A 25,957-nucleotide genomic window follows, 5' to 3' on the forward strand; every position below is an offset into this window, starting at 1 on the left:
GCACTTTATCTCATAATAACCAAGGCATCTGTAGCAACTTTCAGCGTGACAAAAAGGCTGCGTGGGAGTGGTACGAGAAATTCCTGCCGTTGGTCTCAGGGGGTGTCAAGGACGGTTGGGGTTCCAAGGTCCAATTCTGGAAGTCCCCTCCTCATCAAAAACAGACAGTTGTTGAGTACAGGCCGGATATCCCTAATCAGCAACCGTCCCAAGAACAGTTCATACTTATATTTAGGAAAATAAAATTTATCTGTTTCTTCGTTTTTTTTTCCTCCCGTCAGCCCATTGGCTAATCCTTCTTTGATTTCCTACGTATTCTGCAGTGGAACAGTCGCAATATTACTAATGGCTGCTATTTAACTGATCACCAGATTTAATAAAATTTAATACCAAAAAAATGTACTTTACCACCCTAAAATAATGAATGATCACCAAAATTATAACACCATTTTAATGTGAAATGATTACCAATTTTATTACATTTTATAGCGGAAGCAGTTATAAAGTTGACCCAAAATTTTTTTATTAAGCTATGAGCTTCATCACATATGTTCCTTGAGTAATTCTAAGCATTTCAAGCCTGGGAGGCAATAAGAAATGTGTGTCTACTCGGATTTGTAATGGATTCAAACTTTCAACCCCTTTTTAACCCTGTTAGGGGATGAATTTTACAAAACGCTGAAATTACTTTTCCTGTCTTTTAATAATATCCCCAAATACAAAGATTCAAGTCCCGCGTTCGAAAATTTTTTTGATATCCATACAAACTTTCAACCCCTTTTTCACCACCTTAGGGGATGAATTTTCAAAAACGCTGAAATTAGTTTTCTTGTATTTTAATAATATATCGTTTTACGAAGTTTCAAATTCCTAGCTTTAAATAAAACTTGAACCCCATACAAACTTTCATCCCCTTTTTAACCCCCTTAGGGGTTGAATTTCTCAAAATTGCTTCTTATCTCTTGTACACTTTATAAATGTAATCTAGTGTGCAAATTTCAACTTTCTATCTTTTGTAGTTTCGGCTTCGCGTAGCAAAAATCTCCAACCAAATTTTTCACCTTTTTACGTTTTTCTTGTAAAATTACTATGAAACTAAAAAAAACAAATATCAGCAATGAATTCTACGTCTTTGGTTTATACGAAAATGATACCAAACTTGCCCTAGTACCCACCAGGATCAGAATAGATTTTTTTTAAAGATGACGGGTGGCGGCCGTCTTTGTACCCCACCATCCCCCCCACTTCAGGCTAGAAATGCTTAGAATTACTCAAATATCAGATGTGATGAAGCTCATAGCTTAATAAAAAAATTTTGGGTCATGTATGGCAGCGATACATAACTGATTCCAGTATTACTATCCTATTACAGGAAATGACACCAAACTAATCATTATTAACCCAAAAAATGTAAATGATTACCAAATTTCAAACCCCATTTTAATGTCAATTGATAACCAAATTTTCACATCGTGATATCCTATTAAATAAAATGACACCAAAATAATCATTGTAAACCCAAAAATCGTAAATGACCACCAAAATTAGAACTCCATTTTAATGTAAAATTATAACCAAATTTTTAAATCTTGCTATCCTATTAAAGCAAATGACTCCAAAATAATCATTGTAAACCCGAATATAGTAAATGACCACCAAAATTGTAACCACAATTGTTTCTGTATGGGTCACAGATCAAACCTAACCTAACCCACTTTTCTAGTAGAATTTTGTTTCTGTAAGGGTCGCAGTTCAAACCTAACCTAACCCACTTTTCTAGTAGCATTTCGTTTCTGTATGGGTCGCAGTTCAAACCTAACCTAACCCACTTTTCTAGTAGCATTTCGTTTCTGTAAGGGTCACAGTTCAAACCTAACCTAACCCACTTTTCTAGTAGCGTTTCGTTTCTGTAAGGGTCGCAGTTCAAACCTAACCTAACCCACTTTTCTAGTAGCATTTCTTATCTGTAAGGGTCGCAGTTTAAACCTAACCTAACCCACTTTTCTAGTAGCAATTCATTTCTGTAAGGGTCGCAGTGCTAACCTAGCCCACTGAACTGATAGCAGTACAAACCTAACCTACTTTTCTAGTAGCATTTCAGTATGCTCCTAGAAAAGTAGGTTAGGTTAGATAGGTATGCGGTGCGGGGTACGGGGGCGGCTTGAGCGGGAGGGGCTAATAATTTTGGCAGCATTTTACTTTATTTGGTAATATGTATACAATTTTTGGTAATCATAGTGTTTATTTAGGTGAAAATATCGCATTAATTTGGTCTTCAAGATTTGGTGATCATTAATGATTTTTGGTAATCATTCAATATATTTGGTATTCGAATAAAATTTGAAGTGCAGTCGTAATTAAAACGGTGGTACTTTTGTAATTTTAGGCCTTATTTTTTTGGTGTTCAGTAATTTTTTTTGGTAAGCATGATTTTTTTATTTAGGGTACCAAAGTATTTTTTGGTGGTCATTATATTTGTAGCCATTACTAATAAGAAAACAAAAGATATACTTCTACTAATTAGTCTACGATTGTATGGAGAAATGGTCGTCCACACCAGAACGAATAATCGTAAGTAATGCTTTATTTATGCAGTTTTAATTTAACGTGGTGCACGGCGTATCGTTGCAGATTATTCCGTAATCGGTGCGATTTGCCATACCTACACAAGCTCGATAAAACTGCTAACATTACTATAAATCTTTGTATATAGAGCTCATGAGCTCCCTTCATTTTAAATGGTGTGCCCGGAAGAGAATGAAAATATTTTCATAGAGAGCATCTTCGACGCGAGAGGTAATAGTGTGTAGAGGGTTTTGTGGTTATAGAAATAAAAAGGAAAATTCTGGTATCATTAGTTTCCGTATTTATATTTAAAAATAACCTTAAATATACTAGGTATAACACGAGTCTCTTATCTTACAACAATTTGAATTCACCAACAGAATGGTATTACTAAAGTAAGGACGCTAACCACGAATAATTTCGTACATTGACCCGCCTGTGTGAGGCCGCAGACTGGACGCACGCGCGGCGTTCGGCAAACCAAGCCCTCTCATACATTGCGCTCGACCAAATGTATGAACGGCCTATATTTGCCGCTCGCGTCCAATCTGCGGCCGAAGCATCACACAAGAGGCAATCTGCGGCCTTTTGAAGCCTACTAAAACTTTCCACACCGGAACACGTATCACGAACTAAAGGAAGAACCTCCTCCTGGAGGTCTCGAGCTGGTGTCTCCGGCCGGCGATTATCCACTCGTAGTCTCCCTTCTTGGAGTCGAAGGTGCCCTGCTGCAGCGATATCAGGCGCAGCGTGAAGCGCGGCCCGAGCTCGCAGAGCCGCGCTCGCTTGCCGTCCTTTGTGAATTCGTACCTGGAATTAATGATTAAGTTTTAGCATAGAAGAATAAATAAGTTTAGAGTGCTCACACCATACATCAGTTTCCTTAGTTAATAGTAATAAGTTGCCTAAGCAAGTGTTTATTTTGTTTAAGGGTTAATATGCTTGTTTGTCCCCAACCTAATATTAAAACCAAAATGTGGTCACCTGTGGTGCCTGAAGAATATGTAGTCCCGCTGGTTGTGGAAGGTGACGGCGCGGCGGCCGCGGAACTCCGGCTCGTGGTGGAACAGCGCGCCCAGCATGCGCCCCACGGTCATGCCGAGCCGCGTGCTGAAGTTGTTCAGGATCACCTGCCACACACACAAAAAGTTCAGTACGGATGTAGCGCATAATTGTTTTCCATCGTATTTTCCCGAAAACGTTCGTATTTGTCATGCTACGTCAGCCAACCTCAGTACTTTTGCACCGAGAGAGACTGAAATAGCAAGACACCTTCGTACGTTTCCGTGGAAAAACGATGGAAAACAATTATGCACTACCTCTGTACAAATAGTTACAAAGTAGTTAGAAAGTAATAGTACTTTAGGCAGTTAAAGATCTCCTAATAAATACATACAACTCGCGATCAGTCTTCCAAATCTCCTTGTGTGTACTTACAGCAGTCGGTGTGGTCGGCGAGGAACCTGTTAGGCTGCTGTTCGGACTCACCTCCGGCCGATGTGTGGTGATCTCCTTATAGTCCTTCCTGAGCTCCGGGGTGATCTTGCAGCTGGACAGCCTGAAGTGGGCGGTCGGTCCGTCGGGGAGGTGGATGAGGAGGAACCCGTTGGGCTGCTTCTGGTTCTCGTTCACTATGATCACGTCAGTCACGTCTTCGCGTATGGCTGACTGGACTATCCTCTTTATTGAAGACCTGGGAACAGAATAGAATAAAAGTAAATCAGTCATGATGATGATATTTATGATAGCATTGATAGCACGTGTGTTAGGATTTTTGTCATTTTAACACTTTTTCGTTTGAATGGAATATAGTGCGCGGTTATTTTATGCGATAAACGCAGCGTTGAACGCATGCGTCAATGGAATATAGAAAAAATTACAATGCGCTTACCGCGCTGTGTTTACCGAGTAAAACAATATTTGAATGTAGTGTCACTAGGTTATTTGGTTAAACGCGCGTTTTAAATAATAAGGTAAAAACCGGGCAAGTGCGAGTCGGACTCGCGCACGAAGGGTTCCGTAGCATAATGCAAAAAAAAGAACGGTCACCCATCCAAGTACTGACCCCGCCCGAAGTTGCTTAACTTCGGTCAAAAATCACGTTTATTGTATGGGAGCCCCACTTAAATCTTTATTTTATTCTGTTTTTAGTATTTGTTGTTATAGCGGCAACAGAAATACATCATCTGTGAAAATTTCAACTGTCTAGCTATCACGGTTCGTGAGATACAGCCTTGACAGACAGACGGACGGACGGACGGACAGCAGAGTCTTAGTAATAGGGTACCCGTTTTACCCTTTGGGTACGGAACCCTAAAAATGTTCTCTTGATTGTTCAAAACCGGGCAAGTGCGAGTCGGACTCGCGCACGAAGGGTTCCGTACCATAATGCATAAAAAAAACAAAAAAAAGGAAAAAAAGACGGTCACCCATCCAAGTACTGACCACTCCCGACGTTGCTTAACTTTGGTCAAAAATCACGTTTGTTGTATGGGAGCCCCATTTAAATCTTTATTTTATTCTGTTTTTAGTATTTGTTGTTATAGCGGCAACAGAAATACATCATCTGTGAAAATTTCAACTGTCTAGCTATCACGGTTGTATGCAAAATTTGTATCAAGGCTCTTTTAAAATTTTTTTATTAAGCTATGAGCTTCATCACATATGTTCCTTGAGTAATTCTAAGCATTTCAAGCCTGGGAGGCAATAAGAAATGTGTGTCTACTCGGATTTGTAATGGATTCAAACTTTCAACCCCTTTTTAACCCTGTTAGGGGATGAATTTTACAAAACGCTGAAATTACTTTTCCTGTCTTTTAATAATATCCCCAAATACAAAGATTCAAGTCCCGCGTTCGAAAATTTTTTTGATATCCATACAAACTTTCAACCCCTTTTTCACCACCTTAGGGGATGAATTTTCAAAAACGCTGAAATTAGTTTTCTTGTATTTTAATAATATATCGTTTTACGAAGTTTCAAATTCCTAGCTTTAAATAAAACTTGAACCCCATACAAACTTTCATCCCCTTTTTAACCCCCTTAGGGGTTGAATTTCTCAAAATTGCTTCTTATCTCTTGTACACTTTATAAATGTAATCTAGTGTGCAAATTTCAACTTTCTATCTTTTGTAGTTTCGGCTTCGCGTAGCAAAAATCTCCAACCAAATTTTTCACCTTTTTACGTTTTTCTTGTAAAATTACTATGAAACTAAAAAAAACAAATATCAGCAATGAATTCTACGTCTTTGGTTTATACGAAAATGATACCAAACTTGCCCTAGTACCCACCAGGATCAGAATAGATTTTTTTTAAAGATGACGGGTGGCGGCCGTCTTTGTACCCCACCATCCCCCCCACTTCAGGCTAGAAATGCTTAGAATTACTCAAATATCAGATGTGATGAAGCTCATAGCTTAATAAAAAAATTTTGGGTCATGTATGGCAGCGATACATAACTGATTCCAGTATTACTATCCTATTACAGGAAATGACACCAAACTAATCATTATTAACCCAAAAAATGTAAATGATTACCAAATTTCAAACCCCATTTTAATGTCAATTGATAACCAAATTTTCACATCGTGATATCCTATTAAATAAAATGACACCAAAATAATCATTGTAAACCCAAAAATCGTAAATGACCACCAAAATTAGAACTCCATTTTAATGTAAAATTATAACCAAATTTTTAAATCTTGCTATCCTATTAAAGCAAATGACTCCAAAATAATCATTGTAAACCCGAATATAGTAAATGACCACCAAAATTGTAACCACAATTGTTTCTGTATGGGTCACAGATCAAACCTAACCTAACCCACTTTTCTAGTAGAATTTTGTTTCTGTAAGGGTCGCAGTTCAAACCTAACCTAACCCACTTTTCTAGTAGCATTTCGTTTCTGTATGGGTCGCAGTTCAAACCTAACCTAACCCACTTTTCTAGTAGCATTTCGTTTCTGTAAGGGTCACAGTTCAAACCTAACCTAACCCACTTTTCTAGTAGCGTTTCGTTTCTGTAAGGGTCGCAGTTCAAACCTAACCTAACCCACTTTTCTAGTAGCATTTCTTATCTGTAAGGGTCGCAGTTTAAACCTAACCTAACCCACTTTTCTAGTAGCAATTCATTTCTGTAAGGGTCGCAGTGCTAACCTAGCCCACTGAACTGATAGCAGTACAAACCTAACCTACTTTTCTAGTAGCATTTCAGTATGCTCCTAGAAAAGTAGGTTAGGTTAGATAGGTATGCGGTGCGGGGTACGGGGGCGGCTTGAGCGGGAGGGGCTAATAATTTTGGCAGCATTTTACTTTATTTGGTAATATGTATACAATTTTTGGTAATCATAGTGTTTATTTAGGTGAAAATATCGCATTAATTTGGTCTTCAAGATTTGGTGATCATTAATGATTTTTGGTAATCATTCAATATATTTGGTATTCGAATAAAATTTGAAGTGCAGTCGTAATTAAAACGGTGGTACTTTTGTAATTTTAGGCCTTATTTTTTTGGTGTTCAGTAATTTTTTTTGGTAAGCATGATTTTTTTATTTAGGGTACCAAAGTATTTTTTGGTGGTCATTATATTTGTAGCCATTACTAATAAGAAAACAAAAGATATACTTCTACTAATTAGTCTACGATTGTATGGAGAAATGGTCGTCCACACCAGAACGAATAATCGTAAGTAATGCTTTATTTATGCAGTTTTAATTTAACGTGGTGCACGGCGTATCGTTGCAGATTATTCCGTAATCGGTGCGATTTGCCATACCTACACAAGCTCGATAAAACTGCTAACATTACTATAAATCTTTGTATATAGAGCTCATGAGCTCCCTTCATTTTAAATGGTGTGCCCGGAAGAGAATGAAAATATTTTCATAGAGAGCATCTTCGACGCGAGAGGTAATAGTGTGTAGAGGGTTTTGTGGTTATAGAAATAAAAAGGAAAATTCTGGTATCATTAGTTTCCGTATTTATATTTAAAAATAACCTTAAATATACTAGGTATAACACGAGTCTCTTATCTTACAACAATTTGAATTCACCAACAGAATGGTATTACTAAAGTAAGGACGCTAACCACGAATAATTTCGTACATTGACCCGCCTGTGTGAGGCCGCAGACTGGACGCACGCGCGGCGTTCGGCAAACCAAGCCCTCTCATACATTGCGCTCGACCAAATGTATGAACGGCCTATATTTGCCGCTCGCGTCCAATCTGCGGCCGAAGCATCACACAAGAGGCAATCTGCGGCCTTTTGAAGCCTACTAAAACTTTCCACACCGGAACACGTATCACGAACTAAAGGAAGAACCTCCTCCTGGAGGTCTCGAGCTGGTGTCTCCGGCCGGCGATTATCCACTCGTAGTCTCCCTTCTTGGAGTCGAAGGTGCCCTGCTGCAGCGATATCAGGCGCAGCGTGAAGCGCGGCCCGAGCTCGCAGAGCCGCGCTCGCTTGCCGTCCTTTGTGAATTCGTACCTGGAATTAATGATTAAGTTTTAGCATAGAAGAATAAATAAGTTTAGAGTGCTCACACCATACATCAGTTTCCTTAGTTAATAGTAATAAGTTGCCTAAGCAAGTGTTTATTTTGTTTAAGGGTTAATATGCTTGTTTGTCCCCAACCTAATATTAAAACCAAAATGTGGTCACCTGTGGTGCCTGAAGAATATGTAGTCCCGCTGGTTGTGGAAGGTGACGGCGCGGCGGCCGCGGAACTCCGGCTCGTGGTGGAACAGCGCGCCCAGCATGCGCCCCACGGTCATGCCGAGCCGCGTGCTGAAGTTGTTCAGGATCACCTGCCACACACACAAAAAGTTCAGTACGGATGTAGCGCATAATTGTTTTCCATCGTATTTTCCCGAAAACGTTCGTATTTGTCATGCTACGTCAGCCAACCTCAGTACTTTTGCACCGAGAGAGACTGAAATAGCAAGACACCTTCGTACGTTTCCGTGGAAAAACGATGGAAAACAATTATGCACTACCTCTGTACAAATAGTTACAAAGTAGTTAGAAAGTAATAGTACTTTAGGCAGTTAAAGATCTCCTAATAAATACATACAACTCGCGATCAGTCTTCCAAATCTCCTTGTGTGTACTTACAGCAGTCGGTGTGGTCGGCGAGGAACCTGTTAGGCTGCTGTTCGGACTCACCTCCGGCCGATGTGTGGTGATCTCCTTATAGTCCTTCCTGAGCTCCGGGGTGATCTTGCAGCTGGACAGCCTGAAGTGGGCGGTCGGTCCGTCGGGGAGGTGGATGAGGAGGAACCCGTTGGGCTGCTTCTGGTTCTCGTTCACTATGATCACGTCAGTCACGTCTTCGCGTATGGCTGACTGGACTATCCTCTTTATTGAAGACCTGGGAACAGAATAGAATAAAAGTAAATCAGTCATGATGATGATATTTATGATAGCATTGATAGCACGTGTGTTAGGATTTTTGTCATTTTAACACTTTTTCGTTTGAATGGAATATAGTGCGCGGTTATTTTATGCGATAAACGCAGCGTTGAACGCATGCGTCAATGGAATATAGAAAAAATTACAATGCGCTTACCGCGCTGTGTTTACCGAGTAAAACAATATTTGAATGTAGTGTCACTAGGTTATTTGGTTAAACGCGCGTTTTAAATAATAAGGTAAAAACCGGGCAAGTGCGAGTCGGACTCGCGCACGAAGGGTTCCGTAGCATAATGCAAAAAAAAGAACGGTCACCCATCCAAGTACTGACCCCGCCCGAAGTTGCTTAACTTCGGTCAAAAATCACGTTTATTGTATGGGAGCCCCACTTAAATCTTTATTTTATTCTGTTTTTAGTATTTGTTGTTATAGCGGCAACAGAAATACATCATCTGTGAAAATTTCAACTGTCTAGCTATCACGGTTCGTGAGATACAGCCTTGACAGACAGACGGACGGACGGACGGACAGCAGAGTCTTAGTAATAGGGTACCCGTTTTACCCTTTGGGTACGGAACCCTAAAAATGTTCTCTTGATTGTTCAAAACCGGGCAAGTGCGAGTCGGACTCGCGCACGAAGGGTTCCGTACCATAATGCATAAAAAAAACAAAAAAAAGGAAAAAAAGACGGTCACCCATCCAAGTACTGACCACTCCCGACGTTGCTTAACTTTGGTCAAAAATCACGTTTGTTGTATGGGAGCCCCATTTAAATCTTTATTTTATTCTGTTTTTAGTATTTGTTGTTATAGCGGCAACAGAAATACATCATCTGTGAAAATTTCAACTGTCTAGCTATCACGGTTCGTGAGATACAGCCTGGTGACAGACGGACGGACGGACAGCGAAGTCTTAGTAATAGGGTCCCCTAGTTTTACCCTTTGGGTACGGCACCCTAAAAACTGACATGATCCGGTCGAGAACTAATGTATGGTATGGGGAAGACAAACAAATTATAGCCAGTATTCAATGAATGTAGTATGATACCTTTGGGTATGGTGCTTTACGCACACTAGCACCGTCAACCGGGACATATTTCATGCTAAAAGGGGGGGTTGCCTCAGGGGAAGGGGATGAGACACTAGTGTGCGTAAAGCACCTTAAGTACCTTTTAGTAAAGTACCTTTGGGTATCATACCACATTCATTGAATGCTGGCTATAATTTGTTTTTCATAAACACAATTTCACCGAATCAATAAGAGAGTTGCATTTTATCCACATGTGGGGGAATATAATCAAATGCAAATTTTGAGTTGTTTCCTTATGTTCACTGGTAGTGAAATAGAAATAATGTGGGAATCCCGCCGGGACAGTAAGGGCCCCCCCACATCTGGCGTCTTTCGAGAGTCGGCGTCTACAATTCTATGGCCGCTGCTCGACGCAACGTCGACGCAGCGTCGACGCAACTGCGCAGCGACGTCATAGCGCTGACCAGACGCCGACGCTCGAAAGACGCTAGATGTGGGGGGGCCCTAACCTGCAGCTCCAACTCCAGGGAACCGGGCTGAATGAACGCGACAAGCGATCGACAGCCCGCCTGCTTCCGGCCGGGCATCCCTACACTACATCTACATCTATGTTCATTGGTAAAATTGACTTTTGAAATGATTATCTTGAATGAACAAATATTTGAAAACATTCATTTTGAATTGATATGCTTTGGTATATTACGGTTAGTATTTTTCTTGTGTAAAAATTTGTTTAAGCCTCGTGCCTTGAAACCCTCGCGACGCTCAAGATTCCATTCTCGAAGCACACGCTACGCTCGTGGTTCAGTTTTGAAACCTCCGCTTGCTCGCTCGGTATCAATAAGCATGCGAGGTTAAAAGCTGGGTCCAAACTAAGCGAGGCAATTTCCTCGCGCGTATGCTCACACTGTGTGGACTAAACAACAACTTTTCCCCCTTGTAACACAAATAACGGTTGTTTCCTTCTAATTACCCTGCTTTAAGCCTCCTCTTAAATTAATTTCGCTTGGCTGCTGTATGATTTTTTAGATACATTATATGTTATATTATATAGGTACCTACTTACATTCTAGACATTGTTATTTGTGTAGATTTCATTTCCGAATTTATCCCAAATCCCCCACCCTAACTAACTAAATTTACATACAAGTAATACATAACAGTTTATTTCGCTAAGCTTGTACATTATTCATTATAATTATGTTTTAATCATATCATCACTAGCAGTAGGGCAGAGGCCTGGAGTGATAACCTAATAACTTGCAGAGGTGCACTATAAAGAGACAAAGTGCCCAATAATATTTGACAGAATCATTCTTGCACATAGCTGATATTCATTTCGCTTGGCAAATATTTCTTGATATGTTTATATACTTTTCTGTACAGTTACAATGGCCATTCCAATTATTGTTATTTATTGATTAGAAGAGGTGAGTGGAATCTTGAGTGTGTAGAGGGTTTCAAGGCACGTCATATAACGTTGGACCACACTAAGTTTCCATACGAAATGCTATATCAAGTATGGAGATTATTGGGATATGTATGCATTCTTACTGCCAAGTTTGTGCAAAATTAGCGTGGTCAGAGTTTAGTTCTATCAATGGTTTTGGTCGTTACCTCTGTCTATACCGGGACACGGAGTTGGGTATGATCCGCACCAGCTCACGGCCAAAGATGCGTGTCTTGGTGTGCGGGTTGTCAGAGTAAGTTATGAGGACTTTTGGCTCGTACGCGTTCTGGTAGTAAGATGATAGCTCATCCAGTTCCATGTCCTTTTGAACCTGGAAACATGGTATTTATAAGAATCTAGAAGAAAAATATGCCATTTGGTTTTGGTCAAATTCAGAGCAGCCTAGGAAAAAATATCTTTCTACCTTACTTAAAATAAAAACTGTCCTGTGATGTGACCCTTTTTATAAAAAAATACATTGCATGTTATAAGCATTCCTACTCAGGTGGAGACAGTGATATGACCAGGATATACATGTAGGACCATGCTATAGTTCGTTTTTTTTAGCATTAGAAAGAACTTGCAAGAAGGTAAGCAATCTTGACATGTCTTTTAATTGAAAAACGCTATTTAAAAATCAAAAACTATTACTTATGAAAGCAGAAGAATATAAATGATCGTATTAGATTCATAATTGTTACATATTTGCCGTAACTTATTTTTAAAATGTGTTTTTCAATTAAAAGACACATCAAGATTGTTTACCTTATTTCTAATGCTAAAAAAAACGAAGTATAAGTTTTCATGCCATGCCCTATTCTGCTGCCAGGTTAGTGCAAAGTTAGTGTGGTCAAAGTGTAATGATTGGCTGCTAAACCCAGATGGATGGGTATAGACCTCTTTATTTTAGTAATAGATTAATTACAGTGTAAACTACATATAATGTTTCACTCCCTGTAACATCAATATTTTTGCTGCCTCTAGTTGGTTTACTTTATTAATATTAGTTTCTCTCTATAACGTCAAAAAGTGTCTGGTCCTTTGTGTGTCACTATATGGATTTGACACTGTAATTATCATAAAACTTGCAGTTCCATACCTCCTCCTGTTCCTCGGCCTCTGCATGCACCAGCATGGTCTCATCCTTCTCACGGAGAGACTCCAGGGTGTGCGGCACCTTCTTTGGCACATCGTCGCCTTCTTGTTTCTTCTCCAGTTTACGTCTGGGAATAGAAATAGCAGGAAATAACACCATTTCACCTCATAGAGGGTGTTAGTGTGAACTTTCAGTTTAGTAATAAAAAAAAAGACTATCAAAAAGCATTTTTCATTTGTGGGACCATTTAAGATTCAGGAATAGAGAGCAAAGTATACTTCGGTAACGATCCTATAGTTGTTAAAATATCATAAACGAATTTCTTTGGCAATTATTTTCAAGTCGAAAATAACGGAATATAGACCCTTGCCGTTCTAATGCGCTAAATAAATGCTAGCTATTTAAATTTGCTACACTGTAAACAGTGCAAAGGCCTTAGAATTCTCATGTATTTCTAATATCGGCAGACTCTAAGGACTTTTATAAACAACACGTGTTTCACTTACTTCTTTTTGTCTTTTCCGCGCGCCATTTTGAAGATTTACTGGTGACACTAACTTCAAATACGGTTTAAATGAACTTGTAAGGATGTTGATTTATTTCAAGCCTTTAAATGTGAATAAAATAGTTTGCTGGGGCTAAATTTACGTGGAATATGGAGACTCACGACATGGACACGGATGCGTGCTTTTGACACTTTGACAGTGTGACAATTTGACTTTGACGAGTTTGACGTTTTGAAGAAAAAAAAAACCCTACGTACCATAAATCAAATAAAGCCATAATAAAGCCTCAGGTACACGAGCGCTTTATCAAAGCTCGTAAAAAAGCGTTTGAATGACACAAAACTTGTTGGATATACTTGTAAAGCGTCCTCCAGACTATCCGCGTGAATCGCGGGCGAAGCCGCGAACGCGAGTGTGGAGTCTAGTTCGCTGATATGCGAAATCGACTTAAGACTCGCGTTCGCGGCTTCGCGCAGCGATTCGCGCACGAGTGTGGAGCGGGCTTATCCAACAAGTAAATTTATTCACTTGATGGCGGCGGAGCTTTTTATCAACGTTGTTGGATTTTCGACTTTAAGCCTTGGTCGTTAAATTTAATTCAACGTGTAGACGCATTTTTAATGCGGGTTGAAAAAGCTCTCGTGTGCCTTTAGTATGCCATAAACGCGTGAGATTTTTAATATAGATGGTCAAGCAAATATTGTCAATAGAAAAAGGCGCAAAATTCAAATTTTCTATGTGACGATATCCCTTCGCGCCTACATTTTTCAAATTTGCCGCCTTTTTCTACTGACAAGATCTGTGGCCTATTTTATAAAGCTACAAGTTACAATTTACAAGCGGAAGTTTCGTTCTAACACATAGGGTTAGAAAGAGACTTCGGCTTGTAAATTGTAAAGTTGCTAACACACTATCGCACCGCACCAAGGTCATTGTGGGACGCACCCATAAGTAAAAGGGAGAAAGCGATATCTCTTTCTCCCTCTTACTTATGGGTGCGTCCCACAATGACCTTGGTGCGGTGCGATAGTGTGTTAGCAACTTAACTTGTAGCTTCATAAAATGGGCCACTGCTTGACGCAATGTATGGCATCTGATCGATCGTGGTGCGGTAGTCTGTTACGGTTGTTGCACCGTCTGTAGAAGCCTTAATCCAGAGCAGCTGAGTTAGCTGTCAAATGTCAAATTAAAATTCTACCTTGTCTATGCCATTAAAATGGAGATGATGAATATTTTGTTTATTTATATTTATTTATAGTACCTAGTAGATATTACATTTAAATTAGACCATACTCTACAGGCAAATAAACTGTATACGTAAGTATTTTCTGTCAAAGAATATTTAGATTTCTTGCCGTTGTAGACCTATGAAACAAATATGTTTAAGAATGATTTCTAATTAGAACTTTTGTCTTGAATATTAGTTCAGTTTGTAGTCACCGCCAGCTTTTGCTGATTATAATTACGCACCTTACAAAATCCCTACCGTATCGCTGATGTCTGTGCGGAAAGAGAAGAGTTGTGGAATGTATGGGGCCCAAGGCCCAATACTTATTATACTATATATTGTATAATAATAGACATCACGTTTTAACATTTGAATAAGGTTGTGATATTGTTTTAATGTAGGTGTATTTATATAAAAACTGTTGGAGCACATATTACCCAGTGGGGAGCGAACTAGGCTCATTTTAATGCCCCAATACCTTTTTTACTGTATTTTACAAGAGGAATTCTTACATATATTAAGATTATTTTAGCAACCAAGTATAGAATATTACGAGTTGAACAGTGATCCAGATTCAGACTGTACAGTTTGTAATAAAATCAATAATTCCAGCATGTCAGACAACCCCTCCCGGCATGTCGCGTACGAGCAAGTGAAGCTGATGCTGGACTTCATGGGACAGCATGTGGACTTCGCCACGGGCCAGCTGCGCTCGCTGGAGGCCCGCCACGTCTCCAAGAAGCTGTGGAACGAGCTCACACAAACCCTGAACAGTTGCCGGGGTACAAGGAAGACCATGGATGGGTGGAGTCGGGTGTGTAAGGATAAAGATTGTTTAGAATTAGATAAAACGTCTACTTTGCTGGGGATGTGATGCATCTGACTTAATAACCTGCAGAAATCTGTATTATATACTGTTGAATTTCGAGCTCAAATTAACATGCTTTGCAACTCGAAATTAGCTTAATTTCCCGCTCTTGTGGATAAAATGCAACTTTCTCGTAAACAAAGAGAGCCTTTACGAGCTGAAAATGTGCTGTGTGTGCTGAAAATAAATATCTTAATTACTCTTTATTGTCATCATGAAAAATAATATAACTTCCAGTATTGGAGTGACTTCAAGAACAAGCTAAAGAACAAACTTCGTATAATAAACAAACGGAAGCGACTCGGCTCCACCGACAAAGGTATCCGGCCGCTCACCAAGCTGGAGAAGAGAGCCGTCGTGATACTGGGGCCCTGCTTCGAGAAGAAGGTCTCCCGGCTGGCGCAGCAGGACTATCAGGATGAGAGCGGAGTGAGTACTACAAGTATATCTCTTGCGTCGCATGGTAGTCCCTATGGCAGTTCCTTCAAGTCACTTTTCGATGGGTTAAATTGAAAAAAATAGTTCAAGAACATATGTTTCCATCGTGTTTTTATTAACTTCTACCGTGTTTTAATTAAGTTACGTATAAGTAACTTTTCTAGATAAATAATTGTGCTAAACTTCCAAAAACCGTCTACAAACATTTTACGTGACAGCTACTCCATACATATAAATATACGGAACCCTGTTGAACTGTCATATAAATATTTTAAAAGAGCCTTGATACAAATTTTGCATACAAAAAATTATGTACATACAGCAACTCTCTTAACTGAACCTAAGGTGAACCTTATGCCTTTTGTAATAAGGTTTACGAACTGTCAGTTAACAGTGTGGCCTCTATAAAGGGTAAAATTTCACTTACTATTTAATTTACAGACACAAAAGCTACCCAAGGTGACAGCAGAGGTGAAAATAGAGAGTATGGAAGACCCCGCGGACCGATGCAGCGGCCGCATCGAGATATCGCCGCTAGACGCGCACATAGCCCTTTCGCCAAGGATACACGTTTCGCCAGGTACACACAACACTTTACGTGAGAGCTACTCCATATAAAAATACGACTGTCCTAGGCACCATGATTCGACGCGAGTGTTGTAGGTGTGATTCAGGAATAATACGGTATACTGTTTTTCAGACCGGGAAAGCGAAGATGACGCCCCATCCGACTACGACGATTCCGAACAGAATGGGCCACTCATGAGTTGTAAGTGCAATTAATTTTCAATGTTTTTGGGAAATTTAATTATTTGAATGATGTTATACAATAACAAATAGTATTAAGAACCTCGTCAGTGCCAAATGTTGAGTGTAGATAAAATCAGACGCATATGTATAATCATGCTTCCTTCCCAGCACTGTACCCAAAGTGGCTAATCGAGATCGAGCAGAAACGCGCCGAGGCCGAGCTCTCCCGAGCGAGGGCCGAAGAGAGCCGAGCGCGCGTAGCGGCGTCTGCGGCGCAAGCGGCCACCATACAGGTAATAGGCTAGATCAGGGGTCGGAAAACCGCGGCACGCGAGCTGCTTGTGGCTCTTCAAGGCACCCTAACAATTAACAATTAGACTAGACCAGTTTATAATTACTAACTAGACTAGTCAGGACCAGATAGGAAGATTGACAGATGACAGATGGACTAACAAAGTCACAAAGTGGCTAGGACCTCATGGCAAAAGGAAGGCGGGAAAAATAACAACCAGGGACCATAACAAGATGGTCCAGGGATATCATATCATAGCCACAGCTGGAGAAAATTGGCTAATCAAGGCTAAAGACCAAGAAAGGTGGAAAGATATGGAGGAGGCCTATAGCCGACAGGGGCCCTTAATATAGTAAAAAGAGCAACAATATCATTAGAAAACTTCATTATGCTAAACTATTTAAGGAAAAATAAAGGCTTAAATAAATAAAAAAACTAGACCAGTTAAATCAACTTTTAATTGGGGCTTTTTGATATTCCTATGGGGTTAACTCTCCGCTTCAAAAGTTTGCCGATCCTGCTAGAACAAGTTTTTAATAATGGTAGAATGGTACAGATAGTTGACGCAATGTAATTTGCACAGATTAGTCAAAACTTATTTACGAAAACAAAAGAGCGAGCAGTCTCGACAAAGCAAGTGCCACTATATGCCATCTATTTCAGTTCATTACTACTTATATTAGTTTTTTTCTTTTGTGAGATAATACAAATATCCTTTTTGTACAGGCGGAGGCATTAAGAACACTGGCAGAGGCGGCATCGAAGCAGGCGGACGCCGTGGCCAGGATAGCGGCCACTCTCGACACTATCCACAAACAGCGGGCCAACGACATACTAGGGGGGCTCTGACTTAGTTTTACTACTCTTATTATGATTTGGTAAAATTATGTTATCTACATACAGACTAGCGGGAGAAATGATCTGATTGTATGTAAATAGTATGATTACTTTATAATCTAGAAAAACATGTTAATTTCTTGAAAATGTGCTACAAATACTAGTCATTTGATAAATTATATTTTATGTGTTGTGTCTTGGTTAAATACTTTAGTGATAAAAAGATTTTGAATTGAAGTTAAGTATTTGTTAAAGTACTTCTTGGGCGCAGGTACTTGTTGCTTGTAGTCCTAAAGTATAGAGGTACTTTTTTATCTGTTTTTTGTACGATTTCGTAAAATAGTGTGACAATTAGTGTAGTATATTATTTTTATTGCCCTGTCAGGGACTGTACCTGTTAAGGCCCGTCTCGATATCGCGCGGCAGCCGCGCGAGCAATGTTCGACCGCGGCAAACCTGTATTTTGGCTCGCGAGCCAATTTCGGCACCATCTTGAACTTATGCGCGCCGGCCGCGCGCGGCAGGCGATCCGACGACCCACTACATTATATCACAAAAATTAAATATTCGGAACGAACTATAGCCAAATAGAAAAATGATCTGTTGCGATAATCACTACATTTACTGTTCCGTAGAAACTGTTTAGTGCCGTATAATTTAATTAAAGTACCTACGACACTTTTAATTATCCATGTATGCTCCCGCGCGAGCCAACTGAAATATATACACACCCGTCCCAACTGCGCGCGAACATTCCTTTGCCGCGCGTCGAAAAACCGACAATGAATGGTTCTATGCGCGGTGCGTTCGAGCGAGCCAATGATCGAGTTGGCTCGCGAGTCAGCCTGGTATCCATTGCGCGCGGCTGCTGCGCGAGCCAATGTTCGATAGCTTGCCGCGCGATATGGAGACGGGGCTTTATAGTTACAATAAATGTAGGGATACCCTGTAATATAACCGTAGAGCTATAAAATATAGCCGTTTTACCCGAAGGGGTGGGCCAAGCAGAAGGCTCGAGGGTTTAATATGTTATTGAAGTTTAAGTTAAATAAAACTAAATTTTTTGAATTAGATGTTTTATTTACATTCTTCATTCAGGTCATAGGTCATTAATAACAAAAAATGTCTCTTAGTGTAAAGAGTTATTTTAGCCTCTAGCACCCACCATACCAGAGAAATTGGAATCAATGGTATTAGAAAATAGAATTGATTATTTTGTTTAGTTACAAATAAGAAACAACTCTCGTTCGTTTAATAATGATGATCAAATGTCATTGGAGCTAATTTGTGTTTGTACTAGTGTTAGGACTGTGGGAGGGTAGAGGTAAAACATTGAATCATATCTTTGAAGGATATCTATCCTATAATGAGTATTTCCCGAAAGTTATAGTTTTATGGATTAGGAGTTTCTACTGAAATATTAAATAGTTTTTTCGTAATACTATTACTTAAACAAATTCTTATATGTTAATATATTATAGACTATGAAGGTAATAATATGACCTAAACCTTTCCATACACATTCAAACATACCTTAAAATCTTATCATCATATTTATAAATGTTCCCTACAGTATCTAAAAGCTAAATTGGTAATAATTAATGTTAGCCTAAGTATATCTTGTCCTCGCTTGTAGTATCTCAAAGAAGATCAAAGTCATCCCGCTGTAACAGAAGAAAATTGAATAAGTAGAACCCTATTAGCAGTCCTAGCAAAAATTTTGCTTGAGCGGAATTTAACCCCTCTGGTACTCAGGACACTACTGCCCTAACAGTGGAGCTCAATTAATAGTTTATTTTTATAGTAACAGTTTGATGGTGATCAGTGCCCATCATCTACACTAGCCTTATAAGATTAGCAGTCACCACACACCTCTTTGAATTTTTAACACATTCACCTTTCAATGGGGTTGGCCAGTCAAACTATTTTACGATAGTGCCAGCATAGGTGTTACCTGTCCCCTGATGTATGCAGGTTTCTTCCAGATGTATTCTTCCATTGGAACTCAAATGCTATTAAAACTATACTCACCATCTCATTATACTCCATAACATGCCGCTTGATAGCAGAGCCATCAACCCACGTCACAAAGTCCTCCAGTGACCGGTTGACCAGGAATGCAGGGTCCTTCACCACCTCAGGGCCTACACGCACATGCCCCTGCTCAATCAGCTTTGTGGCCTCTTTCAGGTTCTCTGACATTTTATCTAGGCAACAAAATGAAGAGAAATGTAAGTAAATAAATATTCTTTATAGCACTACAAATGAAAAACTAATTTAGAAACAAATTTGTAATACAAATAAAGGTAGAAAAGGTGGTCTTATTGCTAGAAGTTGGCTAGAAGTGATCTCTTCCAGACAAAGTAGCAGGAGATAAAGTTATGTTAAAAACATGGAATCATATTGTGGGACTCCTATTTTAGGATTCAAAGAAATAATCACGTAATATTAAATAAATAAAAATAAAAAGCCTTTTATTTCCTTTCGTTATACATAAAGTTTGTTAATATAGTTTTGTTGATTTAATTTGTAGGAACCCGTTAGGTGAAGGCCTCTTCCAAAGATGTCCATTTTTCACGGTCTTGTGCTATTCTTTTCCAATTTGGACCAGCAATTCTTTTCATGTCTTCCTCCCAGCGCATGTTTGGTTTGCCTTTTCGGCGCTTACCGTCTGGGCCTTTCCAGTTCGTGACCATGGCTGTCCATCTGTGGTCTTTAAGGCGAGCCACATGTCCAGCCCATCTCCATTTTAGCTTTCTAGCGTGTTCTAGAGCATCTATTGCTTTTATTGTTGCTTTTATTTTACTATGTCTTATCTTTTGTATCTTTTTTATGTTCAACATGCTTCGTTCCATTCCCCTCTGGCAAGTAATAATTTTATTTTTTATTTTTTCAGTGAATTTCCATGTCTGGCAAGCATATGTTAAGCTGGGGATGAGGCAGGTGTCCATAGCCTTCTTTTTAAGAGTTATTGGCATGCTACTTTTAAATATTTCTTTATAAGACCAATATTTGTTCCATGTATTTTTGATTCTTCTGTCAACTTCTAGTTCATTGTTCTTGTTGTTGAAACCAATCTGCTTTCCTAAGTATATACTACGTATACTACTTACTATATATACGTAAAATTAAAGAGTGTTAATATTTATTCTGATATTACAAGAATCAACATTCGACAATTCAAGTGACACCTACTCAACACCTACTTAAGTATTGTTGACTTAGCGGCCTGCTTTGCAGGCGGAGGTAAGCAACCGTAAAAGGTTCACCACAATATCATGTTTTCTAAGATGCTTGAAATCACTTGAGGCAACATAGGCTCCATAGTATATATTGTTGCATCGCATAAAATGTCCGCAGTATATTAATTCTAAAGAATAACTATGATTCATACTTCTGCACATGACGACAGGCAGCCGCCGCCGGCAGAAGGAGCTCGCGGACACGTTGATGGCCAGCGCCAAGTCCCAGCGTGTCGGGATGAGCCCCATCTGGTACAGTTTCTCCAGTAACTGCGCGCTCGCCTCCGTGCGAAACTCCGTCGCTGCGTCCAGATCTTTGATTTTGTTCGCTAACTCACGGATTTCACGAGAAAGCTTATTATACCTGAGTGATGAGAGATAAATATGTTAAAAACTTACAACTTAGTAGTTTTATATTATACAGTTAGTATATCAAATAGTTAAGTAGGAAAACCTATACTTACTTTGTGTAATCTTCTCGTTTCTGAACATAGTATTTTTTCATCACTTTCACCTCGTTCAAGTTATTATCTACTTTCCACGATATAAAATCTACTTTCTTGAGTAGTTTCTGCTCGTGAAATTTTAGTTTACGCACCATTTTAACGCTTAGATATGGATGAGATCATGAAAACAAACGCACGTTTTCGTCCAATTACGGCGTGAGAAATGTCAATGTCAAAGTACCAGAGACATTGAATAAAACTTTTAGAAGGTTTGAATGAAAGAATTTTAGCCATCATAGCCAATTTTAAACCGACTATCACACCCTATGATCACACCGTACAGTCTGATACGGCTATTATACGAGTTGAGTTGAATCAGATCGTGAGTATTAAGCCCCCTCCAGACTATGCGCGTGAATCGCGGGCGAAGCCGCGAACGCGAGTGTGGAGTCGATTTCGCTGTCTGCGAAAATCGACGCCACACTTACGTTCGCGGCTTCGCGCCGCGATTCGCGCACGAGTGTGGAGGAGGCTTTATATTCTTTGAATCAGATCCTGAGTGATTGATGTAGTTTAACACATGCGTGTAAGCAGAGCGTCTGTGGAGTCCGCCGTGGACACAGTTTTGGAGATTTATATCACTACGAGAAGATTAATTAAAATATAGCACATATACGAAACGTTATTTTATTTTCCACATACGACATTGACATAATATACATGACAGATTATTTCTTCGAGTTTACTATGCAAGTCATAAGTACCTAAATAGTTTGAATACCTCAGTTATTAAAACTCCTTTAACACTTTCCCTTATTCAATACTATTCCAAGGGCATGGCAAAGGAAAGAGAATCTTGGCCGCGGTAGTCCTTTGGTTAGAATATCAGCTGGCTGATCTGCAGTGCCAATTCTCTTGACTTCCATTGCACCTTCAGCAACTTGCTCTCGAACGTAGAAATGTCGAATACGAATGTGCTTAGTTCGCTTGTGAAACTCTGGGTTATGTGCCAAGCGAACTGCTGCTTCGTTGTCAACATATAGTGCAGGAATATGTTTCAGTTCAGTTAACTCCTGCATTACTCTGGTCAGCCATACCAGCTCTCTGGCTGCTTCACTGGCTGCTACCAGTTCTGCTTCGGTAGTAGAGATAGCAACCGACGCTTGTCGTTGACTAAGCCAAGATATTACACCTCCTGCATAGCGACAAGCCACGCCTGTAGTAGATCGGCTGGTCTCTCGATCACCTCCATGGTCAGCATCGCTGAATGCTTCGAGTATTCCTGGTTTATGCTGTCCATACCTGATTCCATAGGCAGACGTTCCTTTGATGTAACGCAAAATCCTTTTTACACCAAGCCAGTCTTCCTTGGAGGGGGATTCTAATTTTCGGGAGGCAACACCCACTGCAAATGCAATGTCAGGACGTGTTCCGACCATTAAATAAGCTAAAGCACCGACCGCTTCTCTGTACGGGTACTTCACACTTTCGGATTCGACTTTCCCTGACTGATTAGTCGTGGTTTCCTTCTCGATGGGTGTCGTGACAGGGTTGCATTCTGTCATCCCAAAACGCTCCAGTATTTTCTTTGCATAGGCTTCTTGATTAATGAAGACAGAGCCATCCTTCTCTCTTTCGATTTGTAGCCCCAGGTAATACGATGCGGGCTTCGACGTGATCTTCAAACGTTTCCGTAAATCATTAAGAAACGACTGCGCTAAGTCTTCATCACTTGCGGCCACTAATCCGTCATCGACGTACAACGTGATCAATAGTTTCTTGCCGTTTGCTTCTTTACTGTATAGACAACAATCAGCCTCGCATTGCTTGAAGCCCATATCAAGTAAAATGCTTTCAAAACACGAGTTCCAACATCTTGGAGCCTGTTTTAAGCCGTATAAGCTTCTGTTAAGCTTCCAGACCTTAGGCGTTCCGTCGCTAAAGCCTTCGGGTTGTTGCATGTATATTTCCTCTTCAAGCTTTCCGTTGAGGAACGCAGTAGCAACATCAAATTGTACTAAATGCATGTGCTCTTGAGCGCTGACACTCAATAATGCTCTGACAGTCGCTAGGCGTGTGACAGGGCTGAAGGTCTGATCGTAGTCGATTCCTTTTCTTTGTCTGAAGCCCTTCACAACTAGCCGTGCTTTGTATTTGTCGATAGAGCCGTCTGGGTTCCTTTTTGTTCGCAGGACCCATTTGCAAGGAAGCGCTTTTCTCCCTTTCGGTAGATAACATGCCGTCCACACGTTGAGATCCTTCAGTGACTTCATTTCACTGTGCATCGCTTTTCGCCATTCTTCACTGTCATTACGATCCATGGCATCAGCGAAATTCGACGGGTACGTTTCTGTAATACATACGTAGTCATTATGTCTTTCAGGATGTCGTATTTCGTTGCGATTGCGCAAATTGTAACGCGGCGGTTCGGCGTCGTAGTCGACTGCTTCAATATCATCGTGAGGTTCGAGCTCGGGTACATGTACTTGATCTTCTTGGACTGGTTCGGGTTCCAAATTTTCTCCCTCAAGGTCAAGTTCATGATCGCTAGAGACAGCATCTTCGAAGTCTCCCTCGGGTTCGTCTGGTAATGGATTATGATGCTCTTCGGGAAGTGGAACCGGTTCCTCGTTGATGTTGTGGTTACCCATCGGCAGTCTTATTGTGTACTCCCTCGTATTTGTGTCGTTGTTTACACAAGCTGGGTGAACATCATTGTTAGGAAGCGGTCTTTCGTCGAAAGTGACATCACGTGAACGGACGAGCTTGTTACTTTTTCCGTCAGTAATCCATACCCGGTAGCCATCTTCATCGTAGCCGACAAGTCGTCCTTTTATGGCTTTTTTGTTCATCTTCTTCCGTTTCTGCTTTGGAACGTGGACGAATGCATTGCATCCTATGATACGCAGATGTTTGACAGTCGGTTTTTTTCCAGTCCAAAGTTCGTACGGTGACTTGTCTTTGTTGTTTGTCGGACCTGTTCTATTGAGAATGTACGCGGCCGTGTTTATCAGTTCTGCCCAAAGTTCTTGTGGCATAGATTCGTGCGCGTACATCATGGATCTCGCTGTTTCAACCAATGTGCGATTTTCACGTTCGCTTACACCGTTCTGCTCTGGTGTGTAAGGCATTACCAGTCGTTGTCGAATTCCATGGGAGTCTAGTATATCTCTAATGGACTTGTTGTCAAATTCGCCACCGTTGTCGCTGAGCAGGCATTTTACGGTATGTCCTTCATTCTTCGTCTGAGCTAGCATTAAGGCGAGCTTATCCTTAACCTCTGACTTGTATCTTAGGAAGTATACCATACGATAGCCTGTATAGTCGTCTTTGAACAACACGTAGTACTGGAGTTTTGAAAAGCTTGGTTGAAACGGTCCGCAAACGTCGGTGTGTATGAGTTCTCCTGGCGCGGTAGCTCGAGTTCTCGTACCGAATTTAAGTCTGTGAGCTTTCCCATATATGCAGCCCTCGCACAACTCCTTGTCAAGAGGAAGATCTATGTCTAGTTCGCGCTTGACTGTAGCCCTCACGTGCCTCTTGTTTTGGTGTGCGAACCTCTCGTGGTATAGTTGCATAGTATTGGACGTTGCAAAGACTTCAGCGGGGTTCTCAGGATGTACAACTTTTACATCTAATTTGTACAATCCACCTTCTTTCTCACGTCTTCCTATTAAGCACGCTTCGCCGTTGACATAGACGGTGCATTCTTTTGTCGTCGATACGAATTTGCTGTTCGGAATTCTGTCGTGGAGTGCTAGTACTGAGAATAAATTCTTCGCAATGGCTGGAACGTACCAAACATCTTGAAGGGTTGCTCGTTGTAGCTTCCCTCTTACATTTGCTTCGATAATAACTGAACCTTTGCCTTTAGCACGAATCCATTTGCCATCAGCCGTTGTTACAGTGTGGATATTGTCAAAGCATTTGAAGGTTTGGAATAAATCAGCCCGGTTTGTCACGTGGCTCGTGGCGCCGTTATCCACGTACCAGTTTTCGATGTCGGGAACGGTTGAAAATACTTCTGTGCTATCGATAGACAACAGGATCATGTTTGCAGATTTAGAGGAAGAATGTGTTGCTTGCGGATTACTGCTTTTCGGAGGCTTGCCGTCTTTGATCCACTTCTGACAGTTTCTCACTCGATGGCCGATAGCTTGGCAGTAGTTGCATTTCAACTTTCTGTCCTTCTTCTCTGCAGTAGACGTAGTGCCGGAATTTGAAACGAGAGCTTCCTGTTGAAGTACGTTGTTACTCTGAAGAGCTCGTTCAAATGCACATAAATGGCTTGTAAGGCTTTCGATAGTTCGTTCAGATTTAGGCAATAACAGCCAGCTGCTTCTGAAGGAAAAGTAGGTTTCGTCAAGCGTATCGAGAATCTTGCATAGGAGTAGCAGTTCTGGAAGCTCACTGGTTTTGTCCTTACTTATCTCCTGATTAAGCTGCGTCCAAATATTTTTCAATTTTGACATGTGTGTAGCTATGTCATCTGCCGGATCTTTTTTAAAGCCGAAAAAGCTCATACATAGATTGTAAGACTTGTCTTCGTCCGTGCCGTCGAACAGTCTATGTAGCTCAAGCCATACGTCTCTTGCATTCGTGTACCTCATGACCTTTCGTAGTGTCTCTTCCTTCATATTGGTTGTAACGATCAGCAGTGCAGTCGCATCAGCTTTTACAAAACGCGCTAGTTCTGTCTTGTACGTGGTCACTGCATTTACATCTGTCAGATTTTCGGGTTCTGTGGGTTTTTTGAACGAGCCTTCCACTACTTCCAGCGCGTGCGGGACGGTTC

General features: G+C 40.5%; 4 protein-coding genes across 4 annotated transcripts; 1 reads left to right on the forward strand and 3 right to left on the reverse strand.

The window, feature by feature from the left end:
• Window positions 1-2,843: 2,843 nt before the first annotated feature.
• Window positions 2,844-4,293, reverse strand: LOC134679172 (probable ribosome production factor 1). Its single transcript, XM_063538049.1, has 3 exons — window positions 4,054-4,293; window positions 3,550-3,695; window positions 2,844-3,375 (listed from the first exon to the last, which is right to left on the reverse strand). Exons 1-3 carry the CDS (start codon window positions 4,291-4,293, stop codon window positions 3,198-3,200), a joined length of 564 nt encoding a protein of 187 aa, XP_063394119.1. The 3' UTR covers window positions 2,844-3,197.
• A 3,231-nt stretch (window positions 4,294-7,524) lies between these two features.
• Window positions 7,525-13,240, reverse strand: LOC134679377 (probable ribosome production factor 1). Its single transcript, XM_063538275.1, has 6 exons — window positions 13,062-13,240; window positions 12,559-12,682; window positions 11,627-11,790; window positions 8,735-8,939; window positions 8,231-8,376; window positions 7,525-8,056 (listed from the first exon to the last, which is right to left on the reverse strand). Exons 1-6 carry the CDS (start codon window positions 13,085-13,087, stop codon window positions 7,879-7,881), a joined length of 843 nt encoding a protein of 280 aa, XP_063394345.1. The 5' UTR covers window positions 13,088-13,240; the 3' UTR covers window positions 7,525-7,878.
• Window positions 13,241-14,902: 1,662 nt separating this feature from the next.
• On the forward strand, window positions 14,903-17,894 carry LOC134678222 (uncharacterized). The gene is made up of 6 exons (XM_063536693.1): window positions 14,903-15,103; window positions 15,395-15,586; window positions 16,037-16,175; window positions 16,296-16,364; window positions 16,514-16,638; window positions 17,364-17,894. Exons 1-6 carry the CDS (start codon window positions 14,903-14,905, stop codon window positions 17,484-17,486), a joined length of 849 nt encoding a protein of 282 aa, XP_063392763.1. The 3' UTR covers window positions 17,487-17,894.
• Window positions 17,895-18,544: 650 nt separating this feature from the next.
• Window positions 18,545-21,381, reverse strand: LOC134679486 (U3 small nucleolar ribonucleoprotein protein IMP3). The gene is made up of 4 exons (XM_063538417.1): window positions 21,181-21,381; window positions 20,869-21,080; window positions 19,506-19,681; window positions 18,545-19,138 (listed from the first exon to the last, which is right to left on the reverse strand). The coding sequence occupies exons 1-4, from the start codon at window positions 21,315-21,317 to the stop codon at window positions 19,115-19,117; spliced, it is 549 nt and encodes a 182-aa protein (XP_063394487.1). The 5' UTR covers window positions 21,318-21,381; the 3' UTR covers window positions 18,545-19,114.
• Window positions 21,382-25,957: the final 4,576 nt, after the last annotated feature.

Source organism: Cydia fagiglandana, chromosome Z (assembly GCF_963556715.1).
Source record: "Cydia fagiglandana chromosome Z, ilCydFagi1.1, whole genome shotgun sequence".
NCBI lineage: Eukaryota > Metazoa > Arthropoda > Insecta > Lepidoptera > Tortricidae > Cydia > Cydia fagiglandana.